This window comes from Clarias gariepinus, chromosome 5 (assembly GCF_024256425.1).
Source record: "Clarias gariepinus isolate MV-2021 ecotype Netherlands chromosome 5, CGAR_prim_01v2, whole genome shotgun sequence".
In the NCBI taxonomy this organism is placed as follows: Eukaryota; Metazoa; Chordata; class Actinopteri; order Siluriformes; family Clariidae; genus Clarias; species Clarias gariepinus.
The window spans coordinates 21,502,754-21,529,245 of NC_071104.1; the positions used below are offsets into that span (position 1 = coordinate 21,502,754).

Consider the following 26,492-nt stretch of genomic DNA (forward strand, 5'->3'; position numbering starts at 1 on the left):
GTTTGATTCAAAGTAAACCCGGTGAAGTGTGTACGGCGTTTCCTGTAAGAGTATACAATATACAATGCGGGTAAGTTAATGAAAACCTTCTTTTGTTTACGCTTGCACGCGTGTGGAGGATTTTCTTAGCGGTTATATAATGCAGAGGCAGTGTGTGGTTTAGCAGTTAAGCTCGGGAGGAGAAGTCAAACTTTGCGTGAAGGCGAGGCCCTAGCTAACAGCTAGCCTGCTGCTACACTACAGCACCGTTAGAGACCCGGCGACATGTTAATTAACTAGCGCTAGTTATCTCTCTCTCTCTCTCTCACTCACTACCGAGCTACAGCCGCCTCTCTCTCTCACACACACACACACACACACACAGAGCTGGGTTTATTTATTAACTTTCCCATGCTCCGTTTGCGTGTCAGAAAAGCTAAGTGTGACAACACTGTGTTTCTGCTAGTGTTATTTAAGTAGCTTGTTAGCGAGTGTCCTACAGCGTCCACACGCACACACGTCCACTTCTGTAGAAATGAAGAGGTCTCACGTGTTTAATGTTGTTCCACGTGTAATCATTGCACTGGTACCGTGCAAAAATGCAGCAATTAAACGTGGAATAAAATGTCCCTGGAGTCCAAACAGGTGCTTCAGTGCTTCTTGTACGTTTTCTTTGGTGTAACGGAGATTAATAGAATAGTAATTAAATCAAAAGTAAATCTACATCCTGACTGTATAATTTATTTAAATAAACCTTTAGACAAGACAAATACATCTTTTAAACGTAATTTGCTTGCTTGTTAATGCACTTGTACTTTCGTATTCTCTCATTAAAAATGTCTTAAGCTGAGCTACGAGCCACGAATGCACCGTTGTCTTCACTTCTTCATCAGAAGTGAATCTTTGTCCTTGTAGTTCTGCTTTCAGGGGACCAAATAAGTGAAAGTCCAAGATCAGGACTATAGCCTACTGTATATAAAGACTACATGGCTTTAACACCTCAAAACAAGTGTCGCCAGTGTGGAAAGGAGTGCGTGAACGTTTGTCATCAGATGTGGTGGGCGTCCAGCTCTTTCTTGATAGCCAACACTTGTGCAATCTTCTTCGAATTTCTCTTAACATTAATACGCACTTCTTCGTGACAAAACACTTTTTTCATACTGTGCATAGTCTTTGGGAAATAACAGCACCAGGTAAACCCTCAGACCTCAAAACAACGAATCACTGCACTCTGCTCTTTTTTTATGCAAATCTCAAGTGGGCGCCAGTTTTGCTTGCTGCATAGTTACAAATGAACTGATGTGACACCTTCACACCGGCAAAGCAGTGACTGGAGAGACAGTAGCCTTGAACAGAAAGTGGTGTTGAGCCAGAGTTTTGAATATAACCAGAATGCGGATTATTTTTGATGAACCGTGAAACTGGGGTCAGAATGCAGGGTCAGTCAGAATATAGCCCCCCTGGAGCAGATAGGGATAAAAGCCTTGCTCAAGAGCTCAGCATTGACAGCTTTGGCAGTGCTGGGGCTTAAACCCCTGACCTCACGATCACTTAAGTGTTTGATCCACCACTGCCCCGTTAAATGCCAATTAAATGCTTCCTAGAATGTATATGCACCACCCACTCCTGGTGGTTGATCTCACTTCTTGAATATAACCCCAACAGTTCTTTAACAGAAATTTTTTCTGAGTTTAGCACAGCTTGTCGCTGTTTAGGGGAAAAAATCATAACATTTAAAAAAAAACATAACATATATTCTGGTGAATTGTAGAATTTTGTGTATGTAATTGTGCCTTTTTGTAATAAATCATATCAGTCATCATTGAGCTGTCACTACTGGAGAAAACCCTCAGACTCAAAATGGCCAAATCCAACTCTGCTCACTAAACTACTAAATAGTATTTGCTAATGGATACTACTTTGCATACGGTAATGTTGAGCATTAAAGTGCTCTGTAGTCTCAGGTGTACACAACATGGCTGTTAACAGATAAGAAATCATAGCACATGGCCAGCTTATTCATAGCAAGTTGTTCAGTTTCATGGGTATTTTGTAGGTAAACAGACAGTTCACAGACATTTTGTGATGGTTTGGCCTGAGCATGACTTGTTGTTGTTGGAGTTGGAATAGTTGAGTACATTGTAATTATGAGTACATTAAAAACTGAATTTTTTTTTGTAGCTAATGAATAGCCAGTTGCTAGGTGAATAAGACGTGACATTACAGTTGAGCAGTAAAGAACCATTAATAATTTAAATTCTGCATAGGTAAAACGGGTTAAAAACCAGCATTATTCGATAATTTTTGGCTGTGCATTTTCTCGCATACTATTCCATGTATAAATTCTACTATACTAAACCATGTTCCAACTAACCACAAGTTAACAAAAATAGTTGCTGCTTTTTCATTCTTAAGAGGAAGGGATTTATGAGGGTTGGCAGTTATGAAAGGCATTTTTCACAGAAAAAGTTTCACCAACTCCAGGCTGTTCAGTGTCTTGATACCTTAAAATCATTAAGGATGTGATTCCATCTTTATACAACGTCAGGGCTTCTCTTGTTGAGAGTACCATGCGGACGTGTCGGTTGGTTCGGTGTGATGACCCTCCTGTACCACATCACTATCAGCAGCGCTTATGGATGCCCGTGGCTTAAACTTGTATCACATTACACAAAAAACCCATGGCATCTTGTTTACGATTTCATCCTTGTTAAAGTTGACAGACGTGAGTAAAAGTGGCTGTGAGAAATCCTCCACAGAGAAATTCTTGACCAAGGCATGTTCTTCATTTTTAGCCATTTCTCTAAGCTACTGTCACACTTGCTTAGTTTCGGCCAGGGCATGACATATCTCAAAAAGCTCTTGGGTGTTGTGTAAAACCAGTTGGTGCTGCAAGTCACCATTATTCTGACCTCCTGTTACAAAAGAAAACACATCAATGTACAGAATCTAATCACTGAACTTTAATATTGTTATGGATTTGTTTATTTTAACGCGTAAGAATAGTACTATGTAAATAAATAAAAGATCTATGTGCGCGCGTGGGTAAATGCAAATATTATTAAGTGTTCCACAAATGCTTCTTTGGCGATACAATAATTACAGGTATGTAAACTAGACTAATGAGGGAAATTTCTCTCTGTTTCTAGATGTTTTAGGTGACTTTTTCAAGCGAGCATTCAATGAAAAATGCCATCACCTCAAGGATTGGAGCCAGTCCTGAAGATGAAGGTGGATGAGCTATTCCTGAATTGGTTGAGTGAGCCAGACATCCAGGAAATGCTAAAAGACTACCTCAGAAAGATCAAGAATGGAGATGAGCTTGAGTTTGACAAAGGCAACAGTAATTTTTCTCAAAACAACAACATTGCCTCAAACTGTAATGTGACAGAGAGGACTTCTTCATCTCTCAGCGCACCATGTAGCCCCCCGTCTGTCACACTGCCATCCGGGAGTGGCAGCAGTAACAGAGCAGGACCAAACAGCAGGGCGCTGAGACGCTCTGTCAGCGTTAAAAAGGTAAAACCCATGTCATTCTCATTTATAAATTATTAGCAAAAAATATCCTGAAAAACAGCTAGGTCTGGAGTATTATTTGATCAAGTGGTACGTAGGAAACTATTTTTTTGTTTGTTTGTTTTGTAAACAATGATAATTTGCCTTCAGTAGGTAACAGTGGACTTGGAGAACTTTGTGTTCCTCTTTTTTGCCACAAGAGGCTGCTGAAGAACTCGCTGCCTCTGGCTTCTGACTTTAGGCTGTGTCTAAGACGTGAAATCTTTTGCATCGTAAAAATAAATACTTTTCAGATGTTACCTAGGACTAAGTGTACATGGAACAAGTTATAAAAATCTTTGAAATCCACAAATTACTGCATTGATGGATCTCCCACTGTGTATTGATAAGTGATGGTTGATTTTATTATTGAGGTCTCAAGACACGAGTGTCATAATACACCAAATTAAGTAGAGTCTCAGAAGATGTTGCAGAACGTGCGTAATTAAAGACTTGTACATTAGCATATACAATACAATGCTGTGTATTGTAAAAGTCTTTATTAGTACTAATAACCCTAGCAGGACAAGAAAAAGACATTCCTGAATGTGAATGTCGGCAATGTGGGGTCAGTGAGTTGGACAGACAGCTGCAGCTATGAGTAGGGCTATAGCCTACTGACATGTTAGAGGTCATGTAGAGAGCCTGCCTGCCATTTACACACTGCTTTGTTAGTGGACTTTAAGGGAAGAAAATGTGTATTAGAAAATAATGTCAATACTTTTTTTTATGCATTATTCTAATTGTGTAAATATCTCTGTGTAAATCTGTGTTAGGGGAATGACAAAAGTGAAAGTGTCTTTCACACAGCAGAGTGTAGCAGCTCTTATCAAGGCTCTTTAGTGGTTGGTCACAGCCAGTCGGAACAGCTCCCCTAAATGTTGGGGGTGCAAATGATCTAAAACTTGCATTTTGGATTGTATTACGTTTTTTGTTCATGGATGAGATAATTTTTCAGACCACAAAACAAAGTTTGAATGTAATTTTGCAGTCCTCTTTATTACTAGTTATTTTAAATAAAAACAACATTTAAGATGTCTACTGCATATATAAAATCTAAAAATGGAAGTAAAGTTTTATTTCAAACTATTAGTGGTTCAATTTTGCAATTAATCTCTGGTTTACATTTGCGCCAGTCTGTGGGTGAAATCTGTATGGATCAACTCCGTTCCGTTATAACACTCCTGAATGGCAGGACTCCTGATACGACTGGAGCGGTGCAACCTGGGCTCGCACAATAATTTTATGTAGTGGCAGTTCAGGGGTGTGTTACGTTTACCAAAAATTGGGCAGGAACATGCAAAGAAAATCTCCAACTTCTTGCATCACTCTGAACATTAGAGCTTTGCAATTGTCTTCCAGATAATATAGTATTTTTATGCCCCTAGAACTCCAGTGCACTAAAAAATGAGGGAATGGAATCAGAAAATGAAAGGGAATGTGCTATAACACAGATTTTGTCATCACTTTCTTTTAAAGAAAGACATCTGTTTCCAATACGACCTATGTCAATGCTATTTTCTCTTTAGTTCTTGGTGCACTTCTTTGTTTGGTAGACAATACAGATTTTGACAACTTTGATGTTCCATGACCAGTTATTCTCTACTACTTTAGTGATCCCAGGTGCTTTTCTGGCTATGCAACAACTGTTGTGCATTCCCCATTTTCTGCTGTGACATAGGCAGCATGTGCTCAAAGCTTGTCATGTTGTATTAAAGTTAGTCTGATCCCACATCGAGTAATGCTCTATTTCAGGAGGGCCAAAGGAATTCCAGAATACAAATGCATTCTTCAAAGGATTAGTTGGAAATTCAATTAACGTCATTGTGGGGCTGCTTGGAACAGCTGGTCCAACTTTGACATAAGGTTCTGACAAAGATAGACTCGTTTCCCCTGTACAAGCAGTGAGTACTTGAAAATTGATTAGTGCTTAATGCATAGCTTGCAGAATCTCAACACATGTCTTAAATCACACTTTTATGTAAAGAGTAAAGCAGGGCGGGTCATGCTCTTGTAGAAAAAAAAAACAAGGGCGTTGTTCTTGGATGCATCCCACCATGAAGTAGAGGGCCATTACCACACCACAATGGTCAAAATCATCCATATCTAGTCCAAAGCATACAAGTGTACTGATGGGATCTTTTTGAGGTAAAATCTGCCTGTCAGATTAGGTCTTTTTTTTTTTTTTTTTTTTTTTAATGCAATATTTAATTATTGTTTCTTCTATAGTACACTGCCCAGTCCCCAAAAAAATTGTTGGCCTTCCTTTAGTTTTGGTTATGACGTGCTTTGGCCTTGGCATTGTTTTGACAGCCTTCTCCAGCATCACAACATTTTTAATTATTATTAATTAATTTAATAATAAATAAGATCTTAATGTTGATGACGTAGGATTCAAACCGCTCTGTAGTCTCCTCCAGGGCACCTGAAAACTTGCAATGGTGTTAAAGGCAGTAGTCTATGGTGACTGTCCCTGTGTTCCCACAATTAGGCTTTCACGATTGGAGCTTGATGAATTTTTGCATTATCACTCTGGAATATACCAGTGCCATCAGAGCAGAAAAAAAATTGTAGATCTGTGAAACCCTTGTCATTCAGTGCAATCAGGTAGTCAGTTGACTGAATTTTACTGCCACATTATGTTGCTGAGCCTAGACCTGACCAACTGAAGCAACCCCAGGTTTTACAATAAAACTGCCTTCAGAGCCTTGTACAGTAGCCACTATGCATGATGGGTGCATCATTCCATGTGCTTTCCTTCTTATACTGACTGGCCTATTGCCCTGGAGTAGGTTACATCTGGGCTCATTAGATTACACAACCTTTTCAATAACTCTGAAGTTGACAGTTCACCAAGTCTTAATAATTTGTTGTGAATTTCCAGGAATTTCCACAATCTTTTTTTTTTTTTTTTTTTCCTTGATGCAGGCCAGGAATTTGACCCCTTCAAAAACAGTTAAAAAAATTTCTGGACAACAGAATATGTCTTCCAGCATGGCTGTTTAGAATTGAGATGCAGTGAGCAGCATCAGCAGTTAGGGTTCAAAGAATTGTTGCCAGCTGAAGAATATAAATCACTGTAGTAATTATCCAAATAAAGGGCCTTAAAGAGGCCCTATTATTATGCAGAATTCACTTTCTGATAGTTTTTTAGACATTTAGATTTTTTTTCCTGTCTGTGTGTGTATAAAAAAAAAACATGAGAGATTTCTCCTGCTTGCCTTTTTCCATTTTTTTGTATTGGCTAGCTTAAACGAGGCAATTAAATTTTTTTATTGAATGTAACATTATGTAAGAAGATGCCCTTCCCTTGCTTGTTTTTCCGGTGGGCTTTGGCTCTGCAGTAGCTCATTTACATAAACAATGACATAGCATGTTTGAAAGAGTAGTAAAACAGGGGGAATTTTTGTTATGAAAAGTGCATTATCTGTATTTCACCAGGAGCACTAACAGAAACACTTTGAGGTAAACTTGTGTTGACTTGTTAAAGAAGCATGGGACCGAGTATTTGCTTAATTAAATCCAAAAGGTGACTTATTCCTTCCGGGTCCTTTAGGTGTGTATGTCTGCAATTAAAATAGAAACAAGTTTCTTTCAGTTAAGCCATCACCTAATCAAGAGTGCTATTACACAGGATATAAGTACCACTTTGACACGACAAGCAAGGTGACAGATAATTACAAGTGTGATAATATTTGATGCAAAAGTAATATAAACAAAAAAAATTATATTTTTTTAAACACAATATGAACAAATGTTTTTTCGTTTCTACCCCCTCAAACGAAATTAATTCTCAGAGTAGCCATAGGCAGATGCAATGTTTCATGTTGCTATGCTAAGGCACAAACTGACTGACAGCGAGTACTTGGTCTGATAATAAAGGAATGCTAAATCAGAATCTTATGTAACAAACGGCGGCAAAGGGGAGAGTACAAACAGTAAAATGTACCAGCATTATCAGCACTCCTAGAGTGCGGCTTGTCCAAATGATTATTTGTTTACATTATAATAACTAACATCCTTTTTTGAAGCATTGAAGCAGTTGTGAAAAGCTTGTAAGTCAATAAATATTATGTTATTGGCATCTACAGTAGTTTAACCAGATGGACAAGTTTACTAATAAGTTTCAGTGAGTGGTTTATATGTAAATATGTGTCATCATTCTGTTAAAGCAATTTTCCTGAAGGATAATAATTGTGGAAGTACCAAAATAGGTCGACTGGAACTGGTTAGCTAGTACAACACTCGAAACACATTCATATGGACATGATTGGTGGGTACCAGCATGGATCCTGATGTAAATGTAAGTAAGCATGGGCTTATATAACCATTTATCGTACTACATTTGTTAACAGATTATGGTGTTAAATTTAGGGCTTGATTTAAATGAGCTGAAAGGTCATGGAGTGAAACACTTCATAATCTGGATTTAAATTTGGGGTTTATTGATGGGTGAATCTAGCAGCCTGGCTGGACAGCTAATCATTTGCATGATGTATTTAGAGTAGATAACTAGTAAAATATAGTAGATAATTAAACAAAATGTAACAATGTATTTAATCTACCCTAAAACAAGATGTATTGTTTTATTGAATCTTTCTGATTGTACTTAAAAAAATGTTAGAAAGCTCACCTTGCTTCTGTTGTTCTATTGATTGCTAAAGGCATCTTGGCTCTTATGCAACATTCTTGCCCGTACCAGTACTAGCATTCGTCTGATACTTGCTATACTTGTAATTTATTGTTTCACTAAATAATCATTATATAATTGTATTGATTCATGCCAACTGTGTTAAAAGGAAGAATGGTGTAAATGTGAGCATTGTTTTGTACCACTTGCATCTCTGAGTACTCTCACCAGCAGTTATGCATCGCCACACTGACTCCAAAATTGTGGTGTTTTTTTATATGTATGCTGGATATATATTCTTTTATATATATGCTGAAATTGTGGGTGGTAAAATGTTGCTATTTGTCTATAATCCTACAAATGATGCACTCTAAACTATGCACACCTTGGCAGGCAGCACAACGTCCTATGTGTTAGGGTCAAAATATTTGCTAAATTTGTTTAGAATTGTAACAAACTCTTAAGTTTTTAGATTGTGGTATAAATCTCTAAAATCAGAATAGCAATACAAATCAAATAGCTATACAAATCAATCGCACCTAGGCATTGTGATAAAATTGTATCTGATTATCCCTGGTCATTCCCATCTCTACTAAACAGTTGTTTGTAAATTCAGACATTCATATTTTTTGGCGATCTGTGATTCAAAGGACCATCACATAAACTCAACACGAGGTTCAATATTAACATGTTTGTCTGAACGATTTCAGTGTTCCAGGTTGTACCCAGTATGTGGTTGGTATAAGTCTTCTGTTTAAGCTTGTGTTTCATTGCGAATATCGTCCCAGCGATAGATTAGCACAGTGTTAATCTATTGTAAGCTATTGCACAATGTGATCACTGTTGGTACAAACAGCCTCCTCTACCACCCTTTTCTACAGCAGAGCTGAATGAGTCTTCTACTAAAGGAGCTTTTCTATTAAACCAGTAGGTCATTGAGGGGGTTCTGTTTATTGTCCAGAATGGCTGAGTTTGAGTGTCCTCTTTTTTCACAAAACAGTGACTTTCCACAGAGTTATTCACCCAAGACTTAGCTAATCAATCAGTTCTAAAGTTATTAACTTGATGTTAATAAGGTACACATTCATCTCCTTGATCTGGACTACAGGAGCAAGAGGACCAGACCCAGCACCATTAACATCATGGGCCAGGACCCTGAGCTGGTTGATACCTTGGTGTCCATCTTTAAGTGTAAGAGGTTATAATAGAGGTTTTCTTAATGTGTGTCTGTTAATGGTCTAGTTAAATACCCCTCGGATAAAACATATTTTCTTACTCCTGACTCCCTCTGTTTCACTACTCTTTCAAGTGTGCCATTTCAGTGTCTGTGTAAATGAGCTACTGTTGAGTCATGCCAAAATGGAAATGGACAAAAAACAGGAAGGGGTTTTCCCCTCTCTCACACAGGTGGAGAACTATCTGAAGGTCTTAAAATCACTACATTTCTGTTTTGCAAAATTTATTTTGTAATCACTTTATGTATTAGATGATGGTTTTTGCTGCCTGCATGCTTCCATTACAAGGGCAAGGAAAGTGGACCAAAAGAATGCTGAGTAAATTGTCTTGGTTATCGCATATGTGTCAGGTTTTTTAGGGGTTTATTTTTTATTTATTAATTTTTTTAAAAGAGGGAGTGTGTGAGTAAGTGAGAGAGAGCATTAAAAAATTCCAGTTAACCAAAACACTTTATGGTTGTGTGCTCTTCAGTAATGCAAGTTTCCAGAAGAAAAAAATATTAGAAAAGGCGTGATTTAAAAAAATCGGTTTCTAGTGTCTGAGTCCTGAATACTAATTGGAAGGCTCTACCTTCACTATTCAAGGTACCAAAAGTTAAGCTGCCCCTTTTGATCTAAGTTGGCCTGGTGCACCACATTGCTTTGGTACTGTGCTATTCAGTGCTTTATACTGGACTGATAGAAGTATTTTATAATGAATGTGCAATTTGACTGAAAACCAATACATCGAACATAAGAATAGGTGATTGTGCTCATATTATCTGGTTCTAGTGCAGACCCTCACTGCTGCATTCTGGACTGAATGAAGCTTGTTTATGCCCAACCTGGAATATCCAGAAAGCAAGGCATTATTGTAATCCAGCCTAGTGTAGAGGGGAAAAAACAGTTTTTCTGCATCATGTAGTGACATTTATATTTTTATCTTGAGATAAAAGAAGGCTGTCCAAGTAATATGATCTTCAAATAAAAGACTATTCCAATGGGTTTTTACTGCTGCACATGATGAAACAGAAAGGCCATCCAGAGTCTCATGAACTGATTCATATTTTTTTAAACACTTGTGGATTTGTTGTTGAAACAGAAAATGACAAAAGAATTACAAAGTTATTACTAGTCGTGCCACCAAATAATCTTAATACTTTCAAGAAGCACTAATTTGTATAGTTCATTAAATAAATGTAGATATATCACTGGCTAATACAACTCTATAAAGTAGGAGTACAGCCCTTGGGTGCATGTGCTATATCATGTTGGCTTTAATGTTTTACCAAGAGGTGCTTAAATTCCCCCTGTTCAGTATGTTACAAATGCACAAATAGTATCTAATTAGCAAGTAGGCAGACAGTTTAATTAAAGTTCCAATTAAACATGTGAGCCAACTGCTGAATGCCTTTAGCCTGTTAGTCATTAAGGCGCTGTTAAATGAAGTAAAATTGCATTGTTATCAGAGCACGACTCTACACTTTTAGTCCTGGAGGCCCACAGCACTAAGCAGCTTGGGTTTTTCCACTCTCAACACTTTGTTTAACTCATTAGCTTCAGTAATGGAATAAGGTGTATTAAAACACTGCTGAGCTGCAGGGTTAAGAGTTGATGTATAAAATGTTTGTAAAAATAGTGGTTTTCCTAAAAGCTTCCAGGTTTAAATAGTTCTACTGGTATCAGTGTTTTATAAATTTAAACCAGCATGCAATAGGCAAAAACTAGAAGACAGTTGCAGGTGTATAATTGCAGGCATTTCTGTTTAGTAACTCCAATACAACATAATTGCTTTCTCTTTTTTTTCTTTTTAAAAACGAGGGGCGTTCAAGTCAAACAGAGACTGTTGTTCGATTGCAGAATAACAGAACACAGTTATGAGATTAAAAACTACCCTATTTCTCTGTATAACATATATTTCTCCTGTCACACTATACACTTTTCTTAGGCATATTCGGACTTCCTGCTTCACATCTAAAATGCTAGCCTCCAAGGAACTCTTTTTATGACCCAAACATGTGGTAATCGCTTTAAACGAGGTTAGGACTGTACGGGAGTTGTCAAAATAACTCCCATAAATGTTTATGAAATCGATTACAGTGGGCTCCGATCCACCTAGGCCAGGATCAGCATTCAGCATATTGATGGAAGGATCATTGATTATAGTCAATCATTGGTTAATTAAGTGATTATGAAAAATTACAATTGTTTTTATTCATTGCAAATTTCTAAAACACAGCATGTTTACTGCGCACCCGGGCAACCGGGAGGGCACGTGCGTATAAACCAATAACTGCACATGCTCACAACAAGGGTGGGTAAGGCTAACTGGAACTATCCATATGTCTAACTGGGAATTAGTCATATAATCATATGGCTAACCTGAAAAAAAGTTCAGTTTGTAATAAACGTATCGTAACTTTGTAAGATTCCAACTCGGTTTAGCTCAGTGGGGCTGCAGAAGCTCCATCTGACTTGTACTTTGGAATTTTTGCACAGACAAGGTTTGTGGAATTTGGCCCCGTTTACTTGCGTTGTACTCACATTCTGGGTGACAAACTTCACGGACGGTTTGCAAAGCAATGAGGACCGACACCTATGGTAATGTACTTACATGCACCTCAATTTCAATTTGTTTTTGTTTGACAGACTTTAGGGGGGGGATTAATTATCAAAAACATTGTACCGTGCAGTTAAATTGATTTATTAATCAATCATTGATTGGTTTACTCAAACCAATAATTGATTATGGAATAATTACAGACCCCCATCACTAGTATGGAGATGTATTTAACTTTCATGCACCCAAAAGGTTTTTGCAGTGGTTTACTTTGCTGTTGTTACATATAGAGATTTACTATCTGAGTCATAACTGTCTGAGTTTTAAGCAGTATTACCGGTTGTTTTATTTATCGTTTATTTATTGAACTTGAAAGGTTTTGCATAGTTTTGTTTTTTTGTATTAGAATATATATGTTTTAGAAATGACTTCGGAAGTTGATATATTACACTTCTTGCTCCACGTTTTGCTTCCATATTTCTTTCTCAGATTAGGAATGAAGAATGGATGCATAACCTTCGTCTTTAGAAGTATGACAGCCCACAGTTCAAAACATAATTTGGCAACCACTTTGACCAAAAGGAACATTTGCCTGGTTTGTACATATGGTAAATTGTATCTGTAAGAGTATTGCATGTGTATTTAGCTTTGTATCCTGGATGCTTGATGATGACTTCAGCAATTTGACATTGAGTGTGAGAAATGGAGCCAAACATGTAGCTACAAAAGTAGTGTCAGATTTTGAGCGTGAGCGATATTGAGCCAGAATTTCCTTAGCCTGTTGTCCTTGAGTGATGTGTTTAACTGTAGAGTTGTAAAGGAGCTGATGGACTTTTCTTTTCCCCTAAACAGATTGGCTCTCTAGAGCTGATCAAATGTAGCTCCTTGTGTGTCTAAACGACACGAACATTCAATTTTAGGCATAAAACTGGAACTGTAGCAACTGCTGCTGACTGTTAGCACCTTCTTTTTTACTTGGCTGATTACTGTCTTTGGGCAGTTGTCCCTATGATTGGACACAAGGTTTTGTTTATAGAATACCACTATTGGCATGGACAGCTGCCTCCTCTTATACAGCCAGATCCCAGACTTGTTCTGTTTAGTGCTAGCTTACTTAAACAGAGGCGAGTGCAGAGCAAGCAGATGGAAAAGTGTTATAACAGAATGTTCATAACAAGCCGACACACGGGAAAGCTGTTTCACTGGCTACTTTGCATTGTCTTATTTTTCCGTTCTGATGGTGTTGACAGATGGATTTGGATAACAAAGTTAGATAACAAATACCATGTTGCGTTTATCAAATGTGTGCAGTGTCCATGCGTTGGAAGCAACAGGAACTGGAATCCTGCTGAATCTAAGTGGAAGAATGTGCGCTCTGCAATCTGGCATCTAAAAATACTTATCATTTAAGCCAGCCAGGGCTTTATTTTAGTCCCAGTTTAGCGAGAGCCACAACATCAAGCCTTGTGTTCACAGTACGACAGTTTTAAGGCTGCTGTCTCTCTCTTTTTTTTTTTTTTTTTTTTTCTTTTTACTGAAGACCGTACCTGTTTATTAGGTGATTCGAACAGTTATAAACTTTTGATGGCTGCTCTAGAGCATTGACAATAACTACTGTTTAAAATCTTACGTAACTACTGCTTATTTCGTCCATGTTTCTTAGGGTTGTCAAAAATGTTGGGCTTTTATTATAATTCGTTGACTTCTTTACCTGTTATCATTCGGCACTTTGCCCATAACTCTGAATAAATCTTGTCCTCTATAATAAAGTCTGGATGTAGTGGAAGCTGTAGCCTTGGAACACTGAATAAACAAGGTCTTTAGGATTTATATAATGTACATGCTTTTTTTGTTTATCTGTGTGAGACATTTAAATCCTCTGGCCATGCTTTACAATGACGTTTTTGGTGTCAATGTAGCTGTACTGTGTTACTGTGAATGATGTTAAAGCTTTATACATTATATATAACATGGAGATTAGTATTGGGTCACTTGAATTTAAAGTGCAGACAATCCGACCTTAGGGGCAGGGTTGTATCTGTGTAAAATGAAGAAGTAGCGTAGCAAGTAAGCTAGTGAATTATTAGTGGTCTACTCTGGTACAGGTTTGTCTTTTGCATAACCTTCTGTGATAGCTGTGGAATTCACACTGGAAAGGGCAGATCCACCCCTTGACTACTATCTGCCTACACACACACACTGTCTCTCTCTTTCTCTCTCTCTCTCTCTCTCTCTCTCTCTCTCTCTCTCTCTCTGACTCGTGCACGGACACAAACACCGTTGTCTGAGCAGTGGCCCTACAGGACACGGCTGTGGAGCCTCAGCGCACTGTGCTGGATGTGTGAGACAGTGAGCAGTCTGGGGAGCAGGGCTGAGAGAAGCAGCTGCTGCTGGTCATTAAGTGAGTTGGTGCTTTGTTGAGGGGTGTCCTGTGCTAAGACAGTTAGTGAGGAAGACCATCAGCAGTAGTGCTGTGTGAGCTGGTGGCAGAATGAGGATGAAGGAGCTGTCCCTGCGCCAGGATCCTGACCTGAGGAAGGAGCTGGCTCTGCTGGCCCGTGGTTGTGACTTTGTCCTGCCTTCACGCTTCAAGAAGAGGCTGAGAGCTTTCCAGCAAGGACAGGCAGGTCTTTTTTTGATGTTAACTTCTGGCTTTTTGTGAAAAGTTCTTTATGCATTTTAAGGACATCACTGTGACTTTTTTTTTCTCCCCCTGTATGGTGGAATGAGTAAGAGGGTAACGCAGTTAAAGGTTCTGATGCTAACACTGAACAGGGGACCCTGTTTGGTGTAGGAGATGTCCATTTCCTTTTATAGACATGGCTGACACTGGTGTAGCAGGGAAGATTAAAAACATTCATCTCGCCTGCTGTTGCACTGAACCCTTGCTTGGCACTTTAGAGCAAATTGTTCCCAATAGTGGAATGTCATCTACAGGCTCATGCAGTTTAAGAGTTTGCAGCATTGGTGGTGGTGAAAGTGAGCGCAACAGGTTGTTTACTGGCCGTAGAGTAAAGGTTACTAAAAAAACTAAGGAAGAAACCACAATGTGGTCAGTCTTACTATGAAGGAGGAGCTTAGGAGAAGTAAACGCCAAGAGCACTGCCAAGAGGTCACAAAACTTTTGACTCATGAATGAGTACAAAGGGTGCGGTTTTAATACAGTTTTTGCACAGATATGATGTGCCTGGGGTGTAGGTGGGTGTTATTATTAGGCTGACATTTGTAGAATGTTTGTAGTGTTTGGCTTGAGAACGTTCTCACTATTTTATTTTAAGCTTATGGTATTTATCTGTAACCTTTTCACTAGCGAACATACCAGCATGAAGTTTTTTTCTAAACAGATGCAAGTTTATTAACAATATTATTACCCGGGTATCACTCAGGTTGACTGTGATCTCAGGCAGGGATGGCTTTTAGAAAAATGTCTTGAAATTTTTTTTTTTGTTGATGCCAATTGATACCAAGCCATATTAAAAACCTAGTGGAAACTCTAGATGCTAGCAAGTGGCTTTTCAGAGCCGGCGTGTAAACACGTACTGGCCTATGTTGGACTTCTGGTCAACATGGTCACTAGTTTGTGGCCTTTAAGCTCTCACCACTTCAATTAAATTTTATTTATATAGCGCTTTTTTAACAATCGCCATTGCCTCAAAGCAGCTTCACAAAAATGGGAAAAATGTGTCTAGATAATAATGAGATTGTCTCTGATGAGCAAGCCAAGGGTGATGGCGACAGTGGCAAGGAAAAACTCCCTGAGATAGCAATAAGAAGAAACCTTGAGAGGACGGGGAACCCATCCTAATTTGGGTGATAGAAATTATATAACATGTGTGTTATGCAGCTGAAAGTACACGTACAATTCAGTGTGATAACACTTTATCTCCTGTAATGACCTGAGGGCTACACTAGCCTAAATCTGCTTCCACCAGTGTGTTTTATCACTGTTATAAAATGTTCTGTTATATGTCTGTACATGCTTCGTTTTGCCCGATATAACATTTAACCTTCAGCCTTTTTAGAAAGGCCTCTCGCCATTTTTAGTTTGTGCGTCAGGACTTTTGTTTATAATAGCAGATTCAAATATGATTCGGTTGCTGAGTAGGTGGGAATGGGATATTAGTTAACATTTGCAATAAACTTATTTACAGTGCATGCTCTTTCCCAATACAGAATACTGGATTTCCTTTGCATCACTTTGTGTTTGATGTCACACCTAACTGTTATGTGTTTATTTTTTTTGTTTCAAGACTTAAAACTAAAATAAATCTAGTGATTATTTTACACTATTGTTCTAGCGGTAATTTTTTACAGTTGGATTATTAACTTATTAAATTATATAAAGTTTATTAACTTGCCGGTAAATACCAATGATGTGTTATGTTTAATAACAGTTTTTTCAAGCATTTTCTACTTTTATATATAGACACACGCAATAAATTTCCCACCTAAGAAATACTCAAGAATTAGGAAGTCCAGAGACCATGTGGGGCACACACTGAGTGAGAGAATTTCTATAGAAGAATTATTTTTTTTCATTAAAAAACTGATTTGTTCTCTTTATAAGAATCCCAAAATCTTTAAAATAAAATTGGTGACGTTTTACCATATAAATACAGTATATGAATAAACTGCATCTTATAAAGGTTTGTACATTCATCATTATTTTAACATTAATCTATGTACTGTAGGAGGCAGACATTTCAAACTAACTCTACATCGCTTGGTTTTTTAAATCTAGCCACATAGACTATTTACACCTTGCACCAGAAAGCAGCAATGAAAAACTAGCGGTTAGCATCTGTTCTGGGGACGCTTGACTACCAGACATTTACACCCACCAACATTCAGACTAAACTTACCCTAATACACACTTAGACTGCGGTCTCAGAGAACCCTGCGAAAACAGTGATGTTTTGAGATGCTTGTGTGTGTGTGTGTGTGTGTGCGTGCGCACTGTGGTGAGACATTTCATTTCAACACGGTACACACGTTACCATTTTATTAAGCGTTGCTTCAAAGACTTACCTCAGACGATTAGGTTCAGATGCCGGCAGAATTGTGGACAAAAGCAAATGTTACAATGTATCGGCAGCCCTGGAAGTCGATGTATTTATATAATAGACATGATCGATTACATTGATGCGTCTTTTCAGTCCCAGTTATAGTTGCCGTAGCTCTACTTTTAGGCAAAATAATTCCACTACATTTCCAGAGTAATTACTGTCACGTTCCAGACTTGTTTTGTTTTGACATTTACTACAATATTCTGTGAAGTCTGAACAGGTTCTACATGTCCCCTGTTTGTACTCTGCTCTGTTTTCTGATACTTTGTTGGACCAATTAGAGATTATGGTTTTTGAACTCGGATTCTTTTCTGAATAATTGTTATTAATATCACCCAAGGCATGTACAATCTAGAATAATATACCAACAGATGACTCCTAAAATGATCCCAACTTGGAATCCAATGTTATATGCCATCATCACTTGATACATCTTAAATCCAGAGAAGTCCACTAAGCTGTACTGTGTAGGGCAGGATGACTGTCACTCCAGTGGGACTGGGTGTGAATTCAGCAAGCCTTGTGGCTCACTCTTTATTTCTGTCTGCTTTGGCAGGCGCAGCTTAAGAAAGAGGAGGCCGTTTCACCAGCGTTAAGCGAAACCATTCCGAAGTTCTATTTCCCTCGAGGGCGGCCCAAAGCCAATATCAACATTGACAATCTCATTTCCAAGATAGAGAAAATATTTTCACAGTTTCCCAGTGAAAGAGTAACTATTGAGGATATGGGGAAGGTTGCCAAGGTAAGTGTGATTTGTAACTATCAGCCTCCAGCCACCCAGCAAATTGTTTGTTTGTGTAATTAACAGACGTCTACAAAAATATTTACAGGTTTAAATATTTTTCTGTTCCGTAATCAACATACTGATAGTTTAGAAATGGGTTACGCACAGGAAAACCTGACTAAGAATTCACTTAATATCATTTCGGATTTACCTAAAACATCTAGCAATTTATGGAAACCTTCATTCCTAATTATTATTTATAAATAATTATTGCTTTGTTAATTTATATCAAAGCTTACGTTTAAAGTCCCAATGAGGACTCGCTAATGTACAAGCCTGTACTGGCAGGCTAATTTTTGGCAGAGCATCAAAAGACGCTTTTAGTTGAGTAGTTTAAGTAAAGCGGTAAACATTAACATTTGACTTTGATTAATGTGTTATGATTTTCATGTCTTGCTTTAACAGTTCTTTGTGTAACTCCCGTTTTCTCAGGCCTGTGAATGTCCACTTTATTGGAAAGCGCCATTGTTCTTCGCTTCTGGGGGAGACAGAAGGGGATATGTGTCTGTTCACAAATTTGTGGCAATGTGGAGAAAGTAAGACGGGTCTTTTTGATTATTATTGTATTCTCTTACTAATATGAGCAGCACTTGATTTCCATGTAGGCTGTGTTAATTTAAGATTCCAGTAATACTCAGCACTGACGGAAGTATTTTTGCAATTCAATCAGAAACGCATTAAATCAGTTTTCCTGTCTTGCTTCAGGTCAGAAATGACCAAGCATACTGAAGTGAGAACACACAAGTCTGGGGTCATGCTTTTAAAGTGAACACTTTTAAAATCTGTGTTCTTTGAGAGGTAAAAGTATCTGACAGCGTCTGTTTCCTGTTCAGAGTGCTCCAGACATGTCATGATGATGCATCCAAATTTCTTCACCTTCTGGCCAAGCCTGGCTGCCCTTATTTAGAGCAAGAGGACTTTATTCCATTCCTGCAGGTATGGTGTATTATTCTTAGAGAGACGTATGATAAATATCCAGCATACGTGCTGTCTAGCTCGCTCGCTGAAGCAAAAGAAAAGAAAGAAAGCTGTTACACACAGGCTATTGATTATGTAAACGGGATCAATTATTTAGTTGAAATTGTTCAGGTATAAAGGGCTGAGTAAAAGTTTACTTATGTACATAGGGTCATTAATACATTTTGGCATTTAGCCAAATGTTGTTTTGTTTGTGTCCATTATTAAGGCATGTGCATTGGGTGATTATTATAGCTGGAATAGCAGTCACATCAAAATGCAGAAGGTCTCTGCATTCTCTCAAGAGAGAGTAGAGTGGTAACAAGCATTATTTGCCATGCTGGCTATTTCTCTGGCCGTTATACTGTTAGCCTGTGATGGACGCCTTACTGATATTCAGGATGGCAGGAGCAGCCACTGGGGGTCAGCAGCCCTTCTCCTGCAGAGGAAATACACTTTGGCATTCACGCTTTAATATGTGTTGTGTGGCTTCAGCAATTGCTTTGACTGTTTTGATGAATGAAAAAAGTATTGTGGTGGAGTACATTTACCTGTATGTGCCTTCACCCAAAAAGGGGTGATTTATGTGTTTTCATATTATTTAATTTCATATAGGGAAGGAGTACAAACCCCCTCCAAATAAGTCACAATAAGACATTTGAATTTGGTTTTGCCCTTGTAGAAAACTGCACTAGATCAAAACCCTTTTAAATGTCTGCACATCATTGGTCACCATGATGTTTTTTGCAATTGGGAATAACACAGTCCCCCCACCCCCTCTTCCGTCACTAATCTAAATCAGAGACCATGGGCAGTGCACAAATTGCTTCAACACACCCTTTTTTTTTTTCTTTTGACTGCCATTCATACTGTTGACTTTGATGTGATATTGGGATCTGAGAAGCATTGTGAACCCCTCTCTCTTGTTTAAGGATGTGGTGGATTCACATGCGGGCCTTGCTTTTCTGAAAGAGGCCTCGGACTTTCACTCACGCTACATTACCACAGTAAGGGTAACAATACACAATACAGCATAACTCCTTGAAGCAATGTTATATTTAATTTCAAACACACACGGCAGACTTTGGGATTGTAGATGCATTTTATAAAGTTTTTCTTCAGTGACCCAATCCAATTTTTCTCTCAACAGGTGATACAGAGGATATTTTATAACGTCAACCGATCATGGACAGGAAAAATAACATGTTCGGAGCTACGGAAAAGCAGTTTTCTTCAGGTTCGGATCCTTTTTTTTTTTTTAAGAATAGTGTGTTTTTTGTGTGAAGTGGTATATAAAGCATTTACATGTCAGATTATTTACTCAGAATGTGGCTCTACTGGAAGAGGAAGAGGATGTCAACCAGCTGACTGAGTACTTCTCTTATGAGCATTTCTATGTCATCTACTGTAAATTCTGGGAGCTCGACACTGACCACGATCTCTACATAGACCAGAGGGACATGGCACGACACAATGATCAAGGTAGCAGTCCAAGCGGTGGGGAAAGAGTTATATTTGTGTTTCTTAAGTACCGCCATGTTGCCTTTATGCAGTCAAATATTTTACCTATTGCTCACCACATCACACAAGTCGTTTAGTGAAGAGGAAGAAGATCAATGGGATATTAATTTCTTTGCAATATGAATTACCTGCAGCATGATGTCATGTCTACCACTTAAATTGATCCGTCTCTCTTAAACCAAGTGTCCTTTTGTTTTTATGTTAAATTGAAAACAACTATAGTCATGTATAAACGTTAGTGCCATCTCTTTTAATTTTATGTGTGTTTGTGTAGAAACATAATAAGTGTCATCTGATCATAGCAGGTCTTAGTATTAGGCAAATGCAATCTCAAATGAACCTCATATAACTTTTTTTAACACGCCATTGTTTATTTAACAAAAAATTAAGCCAAAAAGAAAAAAAAATGTGGGCAATACTACGTACCTCCTATGATTCATTAGCTTGTAGATCCACCTTTAGCAGCAATAACTTGAAGTGCTGTTTTTTTTTGTTTTGTTTTTTTTCTGTTTGTCTTTATTAGTGTCTCACATTGTCTTGGACCATTGCTTAAGTTCCTTAAGGTTTTTGGGCATTTGCTTATGTGCAGTTCACTTAGGGTCACAGCATTTCAGTTGGGATGAGGCCTGGACTTTGACTAGGCCATCCCAAAACCATGATTTTCTTTTTCAGCCATTCTTCCTGTAGTAGATTTACTGGTATGCTTTTGGATTGTTGTCCTGTTGTGTGATCCAATTTCAATCAGGCGGTAGCTATTGGAAACAAGCCCAAATCATTATTCCTCCACCACCTTAAATGACCGTAGGTATGAGGAGTTTTTGCCAAAAAGTGCATACAGGCCAAACATCTCCACTTTGGTCTCATCTGTCCATAGAACATTTTTTCAAATTTTGTAGTTTGTTCAGGTGCAGCTTTGCAAAATTCAGTCATGCTTCCATGTTCTTTTTAGGTTAAAGAGGCTTTCCTCTAACTGTTCCACAAACCGTACTTGTTCAGTCTTCTGTAGATGTAGCTCATGGGAGTTTTTGTATTTCTCTAAGAATTGCATCGTGAAGCATCGTGAATGTGCTGGAAGATTATCAACTGTCTTGAATGCCCTTTACTTTTGGATAATCTTTCTCACTGTAGAACATTGAACTCCAAATTGTTTAGGAATCGTTTTTATAACATTTTTCAGGTTGATGTGCAGCATGTTACTACAACACTGACCATGTGTGTAGAATATGTTTTTTTTTTTTTATGTCCGTATGCCTATGTGTACAGCACGCGTGTAAAGCAAAAGCAAGTCTCATTAGAGAGGTTAAAAATTCATTTTCTCTCTTTTTATCAGCCTGCTCTTTGCTCATTGGACACCGTGCCCCACGCTCGCGCACACACACACACAGACCGCTCCTACTTTCGCCTTCACAGACACACACGCTTTCTCTCAGCTTTACACAGAAACACTGCTCCGTCGCGATTCTTTTCACAAGTCCAGGTTAATTTGTTTTATTTTTACTTTACAGCAGTGATTCTGTTAGTGTGTCGCTCAATCAAGTGTCATTAGAGAGATTTCTTGTTTATTTTTCTGATAAAAGTGCATACTGTGTGTGTGGCTAGCTAGCTAGAACGCGAATCAGGTCAACAACCTAGAGCCTTAGCCACCACTTCCACATCTCACATTCTTGTTAAAAAACAAAACAAAAAAAACATTGAAGTTAGCTTGAGCATACAGACAGGGTTTTATCCAAACTTTTATCCAAACGCTTTTTACAATGAAACTTGTAGTTCCGCGCACATAGTGCTGATATATATTTTCTTTCATTTTTCTCTTTTTTTTCCCATCCTAGCTATCTCCCACAGAATGATTGATAGAATATTCTCAGGAACTGTAACAAGGTACGGCTATTTGCATTTTCATATTACAATTTAATTAAAATATTTAGTAAAATTGAATTTATAGGGACCCATTGGTGTATTGTATGCTTTTTTTATTTCTGTTTATGAACAGAGACAGAAAGGTTCATAAAGAAGGACGGTTGAGTTATGCCGATTTTGTATGGTTCCTTATCTCAGAGGAAGACAAGAAGACTGAAACCAGGTACTAGCCATTTATCAGTCTTTAATCCTTAGGCTTCTAATGTATTGCGTTTTAATTAGCTGCTGACATCTTACTGTCTTTTTGTAATAATTGTCTATTGCATTTAACATAACACAACAAATAAATAATTCATTTGTGCTTCGTAAATGTTGGACTGGACTGAAGTCATAGCTTTTTAAATGACCAATAATTGTATTGGCTTTTGGCTCTGTAGCATAGAGTACTGGTTCCGCTGTATGGACGTGGATGGGGATGGAGTTTTGTCCATGTACGAGCTGCAGTATTTCTATCAGGAGCAGTGTCAGAAGCTGGAGACCATGGCCATTGAACCCCTGCCATTTGAGGATTGTTTATGCCAAATGCTAGATCTGGTCAGGCCTGAGATTCCAGGTAGGCTTGGGTTGTCATTAAAGAGGGCAATCTTGTGTGTTATTAAAATACTTTAGGATATACAAATACTTGCATATGTGTATATCCTTGGATTAACCTGAACTTAAAACAGATGGTGCTCAATCCCTTTAATAATGATTGTTGACTGTTGTTTGTAGAATTTTTTTTTAATGTTGATATTTGACGATATCCTGTTTAGGAAAGATCACTCTCCGGGACTTAAAGAGATGCAAACTAGCTCATATATTCTTTGACACTTTCTTCAATATTGAGAAATATCTGGATCATGAGCAAAGGGATCCGTTTGTTGTGGCAAAGGTAGCGGCCAGTGTTCACATATTTCTTCTGTTTGAACAAACTGTTATAGTTATTTGTGCAGTAAATATTATAATCACTAATTCCAGGATGCTGAGACTTTGGGACAGGACATTTCAGACTGGGAAAGATATGCTGCAGAGGAGTATGATATTTTGGTGGCCGAGGAAGCCGCCAACGAGCAGTACAATGATGGGTAAGGCATCAGGATTTCATCATCCATTTCATATCGTTACCATGTCACATCTCAGCTCATGCATCATTAATATCAGAGTGCTGCCTCTCGCCCTAAAACATGTGCATATTCCAGCCTGGGTAAGGATTTAATCTACACAGAGTGACTATTTTAATATACAAACATGTATTACCTATACACTAAAAGATGCTAAACCAGCTATATGCAGGACAATTGGATTTATTCAGAAGACGTTTGGCATCGTTCATGGTGATGAAGGACGAGTATTAACTGTAGTGTCATACACTTTGCCGTGAATTTGAAATTCACATTTAGATTTTTAAAAGTCTAGCGATGATCTCTTAAAAGCATAAAAAAATTTCTGTGATCGCTTCTAAATACAGTGTCGTGTATTAGACAAGAGCAAATGGTTCAAGGATAAAAGTCTGTTTTGATGTGTTGTGTGTTGCTTTTAGGAGCACCACTGATTTCTGAAGGCAGCTTCTGTGTTAAGGTCCATAGGTAAGATAGTTAAAGTGTTGGGCCTCGTTCACATCAGGCCACTTAATTAAGTCCCGAGAAACTCAAGTTCTCAGTTATGATTGTTGGGGTTTTTTTTCTTTTCCCTTCTTCGACTAGATCATGGTGACTTTGAATGGTTACCTTCACTTTGGCCTAATGTGATTGATATATATACACAAAGACATATGCACACACTTATACATGATAAATATATGCATTAAAATTTTACTACTAAATTATCAAAGGGTAGATGTTAAGTCATGTTTAAATTATACAATCATATTATGTGCTAAAAGAAGTCACCAGTAGCATCCAGACACATTTTGAACAACAAAGAATTAAATTTCTTCTCATAGTCTTGCCAATTGCCAAAGTATTATGCAGAACACTATCCTTTATTGTATATATCCATTAGCTTACATCCTTTCTACGGTGCACAGCCTCTGACCAGTCTTCTGGCGGTCACATGATGGCATCAACATTGGTATGACTACTGACATCTTCATACTGCACATTGCTGACAAAATTTTATATGAGTGTTAAGAAGGGTACACACACTTCAGAACAATATTGACACAAAGTTTGAGCAACTAAGTAAGAAAAATATACGTAGTTCTTGAAATCTAATCCAGCAATCAAATCTTCCTGTGGTTTACTCTGCTGTGTCTGCTTGAGTGCAGTAGCAGTCTGAGAGACTCAAACCAATAGGTCTTAATTAAGTATGTCGGACAAGGATATTGGGACGTCTCAGATTTGTAGGTGAATATCACGCTCTTGTTTGGTACCATGCAAACATTTTAATTCGCTCGGTTCCCTGGGACTTTTCATTTGTCTGCTCTCTTCACCCTGGTGCTCCTCACGTCACAAAACTCTGGTGATCTTGTTTCTACATACTGGCCCGAGTGGTTTCAACTTACCTTTGTTTAATCTAGTCACGATTTATCTGAGTTTCATTACTCAGCAGGAGGTAAACATGTACAAATTCTGTATATGGACAGTGTGAAATTTATTCTCTGTATCGGTATTATCCAGTGGAGTAAAGCTGCACTTGTCAGTCAGCCCTAGTTCAGAATTAATGAGTCCTCACTTGCTGTTCTTTTTTCCAGATATGAGAACCCCCTGGTGCCGATTGACTGCATCTCCAGTGAGTTTGACCTGTGCAGTGAGAAGAGGCACTTGTTTGAGTTTGCTAACCCACACTCTAACCTGGACCTGGATGAGTACAAATACACAGATGATTTTGAATGACAGCTACTTGCAGGGATATAAACATCAAAACTATCCACAGACACACAGCACCCAGCAGAGCACAGCAAAACAGGCCACGAGCAACTAACGCCATGCCCGTAGCCATTCCCTATAAAACACATCAACGCAGCCAGATGGATGAGCTTACAAGTTCATGTCTGTGTTCCGACTGGCCAGAGTGTGTGCCAGGTTCTAGTTAAGATGCAATACACCAGTATCCTGGTGAAACACCTGAAAAGGAAGGCTTGTGCTCGCCCAGCACACCAGCAGTGTAGAATCTGCTGTACAGAGCCTGACAGCTCCTACTGAGCTCTGTGCCTGATCAGCACCGGATGAGCACTAGGCCTGTCAGGCTCGTCTGTCTGCACAGGAACCAAAAGGCAGGTTATTGACGAACACTTGAAATGCTCAATATAATCCCGAGTGTAGAATATTAAACACACAATTGGCAAATGTTGCATTCCACAATTTAACAAAAGTGACTTGAGCTTGATTTCATGGATGATGCATTTCTTATAACGCTGTGTGAAGGTATGTGAAATGCCTCGCACTCAGAGCTCCTTGAGGGGAAAAAACTGTTTTTACAAATACTGTGCCTGCTGTCAGCTTCTACTTTGCTGTTTCACAAATTGTGAACATTTTAAATTATACATTTATTTATAAATATTTGTACATATTTATTGTTTGCTGTGTTTTGTTCAGTGTTACGACACCCCCGAATTTTAAATAAATACTGAAACTTTTCTGTAAAAGTAACTTGAACAATGTATTTCAAGAATGAAAAAGTCACTCTTTTTTAATGAGTTAAATAAAGTATTCTAAATTAATTATTTCCTGTCTTTAGTGAGTGCCATGCATCAGATGTGAACACTGCCTTAATATTGAGAGCATACTGTGTGTGTGTGTGTGGCTGTGTGTTACGTCATGTTGGGTCAACTTCTCAATGATGAAGTACAGCAAATAATTTACTTATAAAATGTATGTTTTACATTTCTTTGAAAAACCTGTTTAACAGATATGTAAGCCTCTTTGATTATACAGTTGGGTCATAACTGTTTTTGGATTTGGCTACAGTAACTTAGAGAAACATTTTGTACAGGTGGGTAAAAGCAGAAGACGACCACATTGGGTTGAACTTGGGTTGGAAAAACCAGCTGCGGTGAGCACAGGCTCAACAAAAACTTGAACAGATAAAGACAAAAATATAGGAAAAGGAAAAATATAGTCTCCTCTGATATATCTTCTGAAATTACATTTCTGCCCGGAGCAGAAGGTCAGAATTTCGCACCAACAGCATGAATACATGAATTCAGTCTGCAACAGTCTGGTGGAGGTGCTGTAATGCTGTGAGAAGTTTTTGGCACTTTGACTTTGGGTCAATTACTATTAATCAGTCGTAATGTTAATTCCTTATTTGTATATTAGGACAAAGAAATAAATTTGCAATTATTAAATGTATACCATTTTGTAATAAATGAAATGAGAGTGAAAAGTTT

The 26,492-nt window shown here is 38.1% G+C and overlaps 1 protein-coding gene across 3 annotated transcripts; it reads left to right on the top strand.

Moving 5' to 3' along the window:
* ppp2r3b (protein phosphatase 2, regulatory subunit B'', beta) lies at window positions 1-25,807 on the top strand. 3 transcript variants are annotated; one of them, XM_053495877.1, is made up of 15 exons: window positions 1-70; window positions 3,129-3,498; window positions 17,561-17,746; window positions 18,221-18,324; window positions 18,622-18,724; window positions 19,678-19,752; window positions 19,896-19,982; window positions 20,071-20,227; window positions 22,096-22,144; window positions 22,257-22,346; window positions 22,561-22,736; window positions 22,936-23,054; window positions 23,141-23,247; window positions 23,703-23,748; window positions 24,855-24,940. In XM_053495877.1, the coding sequence occupies exons 2-14, from the start codon at window positions 3,169-3,171 to the stop codon at window positions 23,719-23,721; spliced, it is 1,602 nt and encodes a 533-aa protein (XP_053351852.1). In that variant the 5' UTR covers window positions 1-70; window positions 3,129-3,168; the 3' UTR covers window positions 23,722-23,748; window positions 24,855-24,940. The 3 variants fall into 3 exon arrangements, with proteins under 3 accessions (XP_053351852.1, XP_053351851.1, XP_053351853.1); XM_053495876.1 differs by lacking the exon at window positions 23,703-23,748 and having other exon boundaries at window positions 24,855-25,807; XM_053495878.1 differs by lacking the exons at window positions 1-70; window positions 3,129-3,498; window positions 23,703-23,748 and adding an exon at window positions 14,200-14,561 and having other exon boundaries at window positions 24,855-25,807.
* Window positions 25,808-26,492: the final 685 nt, after the last annotated feature.

Bases quoted from the DNA above. Each gene is read 5' to 3' on its own strand.
- ppp2r3b (XM_053495876.1), top strand. From the start codon at position 3,169: ATGCCATCACCTCAAGGATTGGAGCCAGTCCTGAAGATGAAGGTGGAT. The intron at 17,747-18,220 runs GTAAGTGTGATT...CCGTTTTCTCAG, and splicing joins ATATGGGGAAGGTTGCCAAG to GCCTGTGAATGTCCACTTTA. The intron at 22,737-22,935 runs GTAGGCTTGGGT...TATCCTGTTTAG, and splicing joins GGTCAGGCCTGAGATTCCAG to GAAAGATCACTCTCCGGGAC.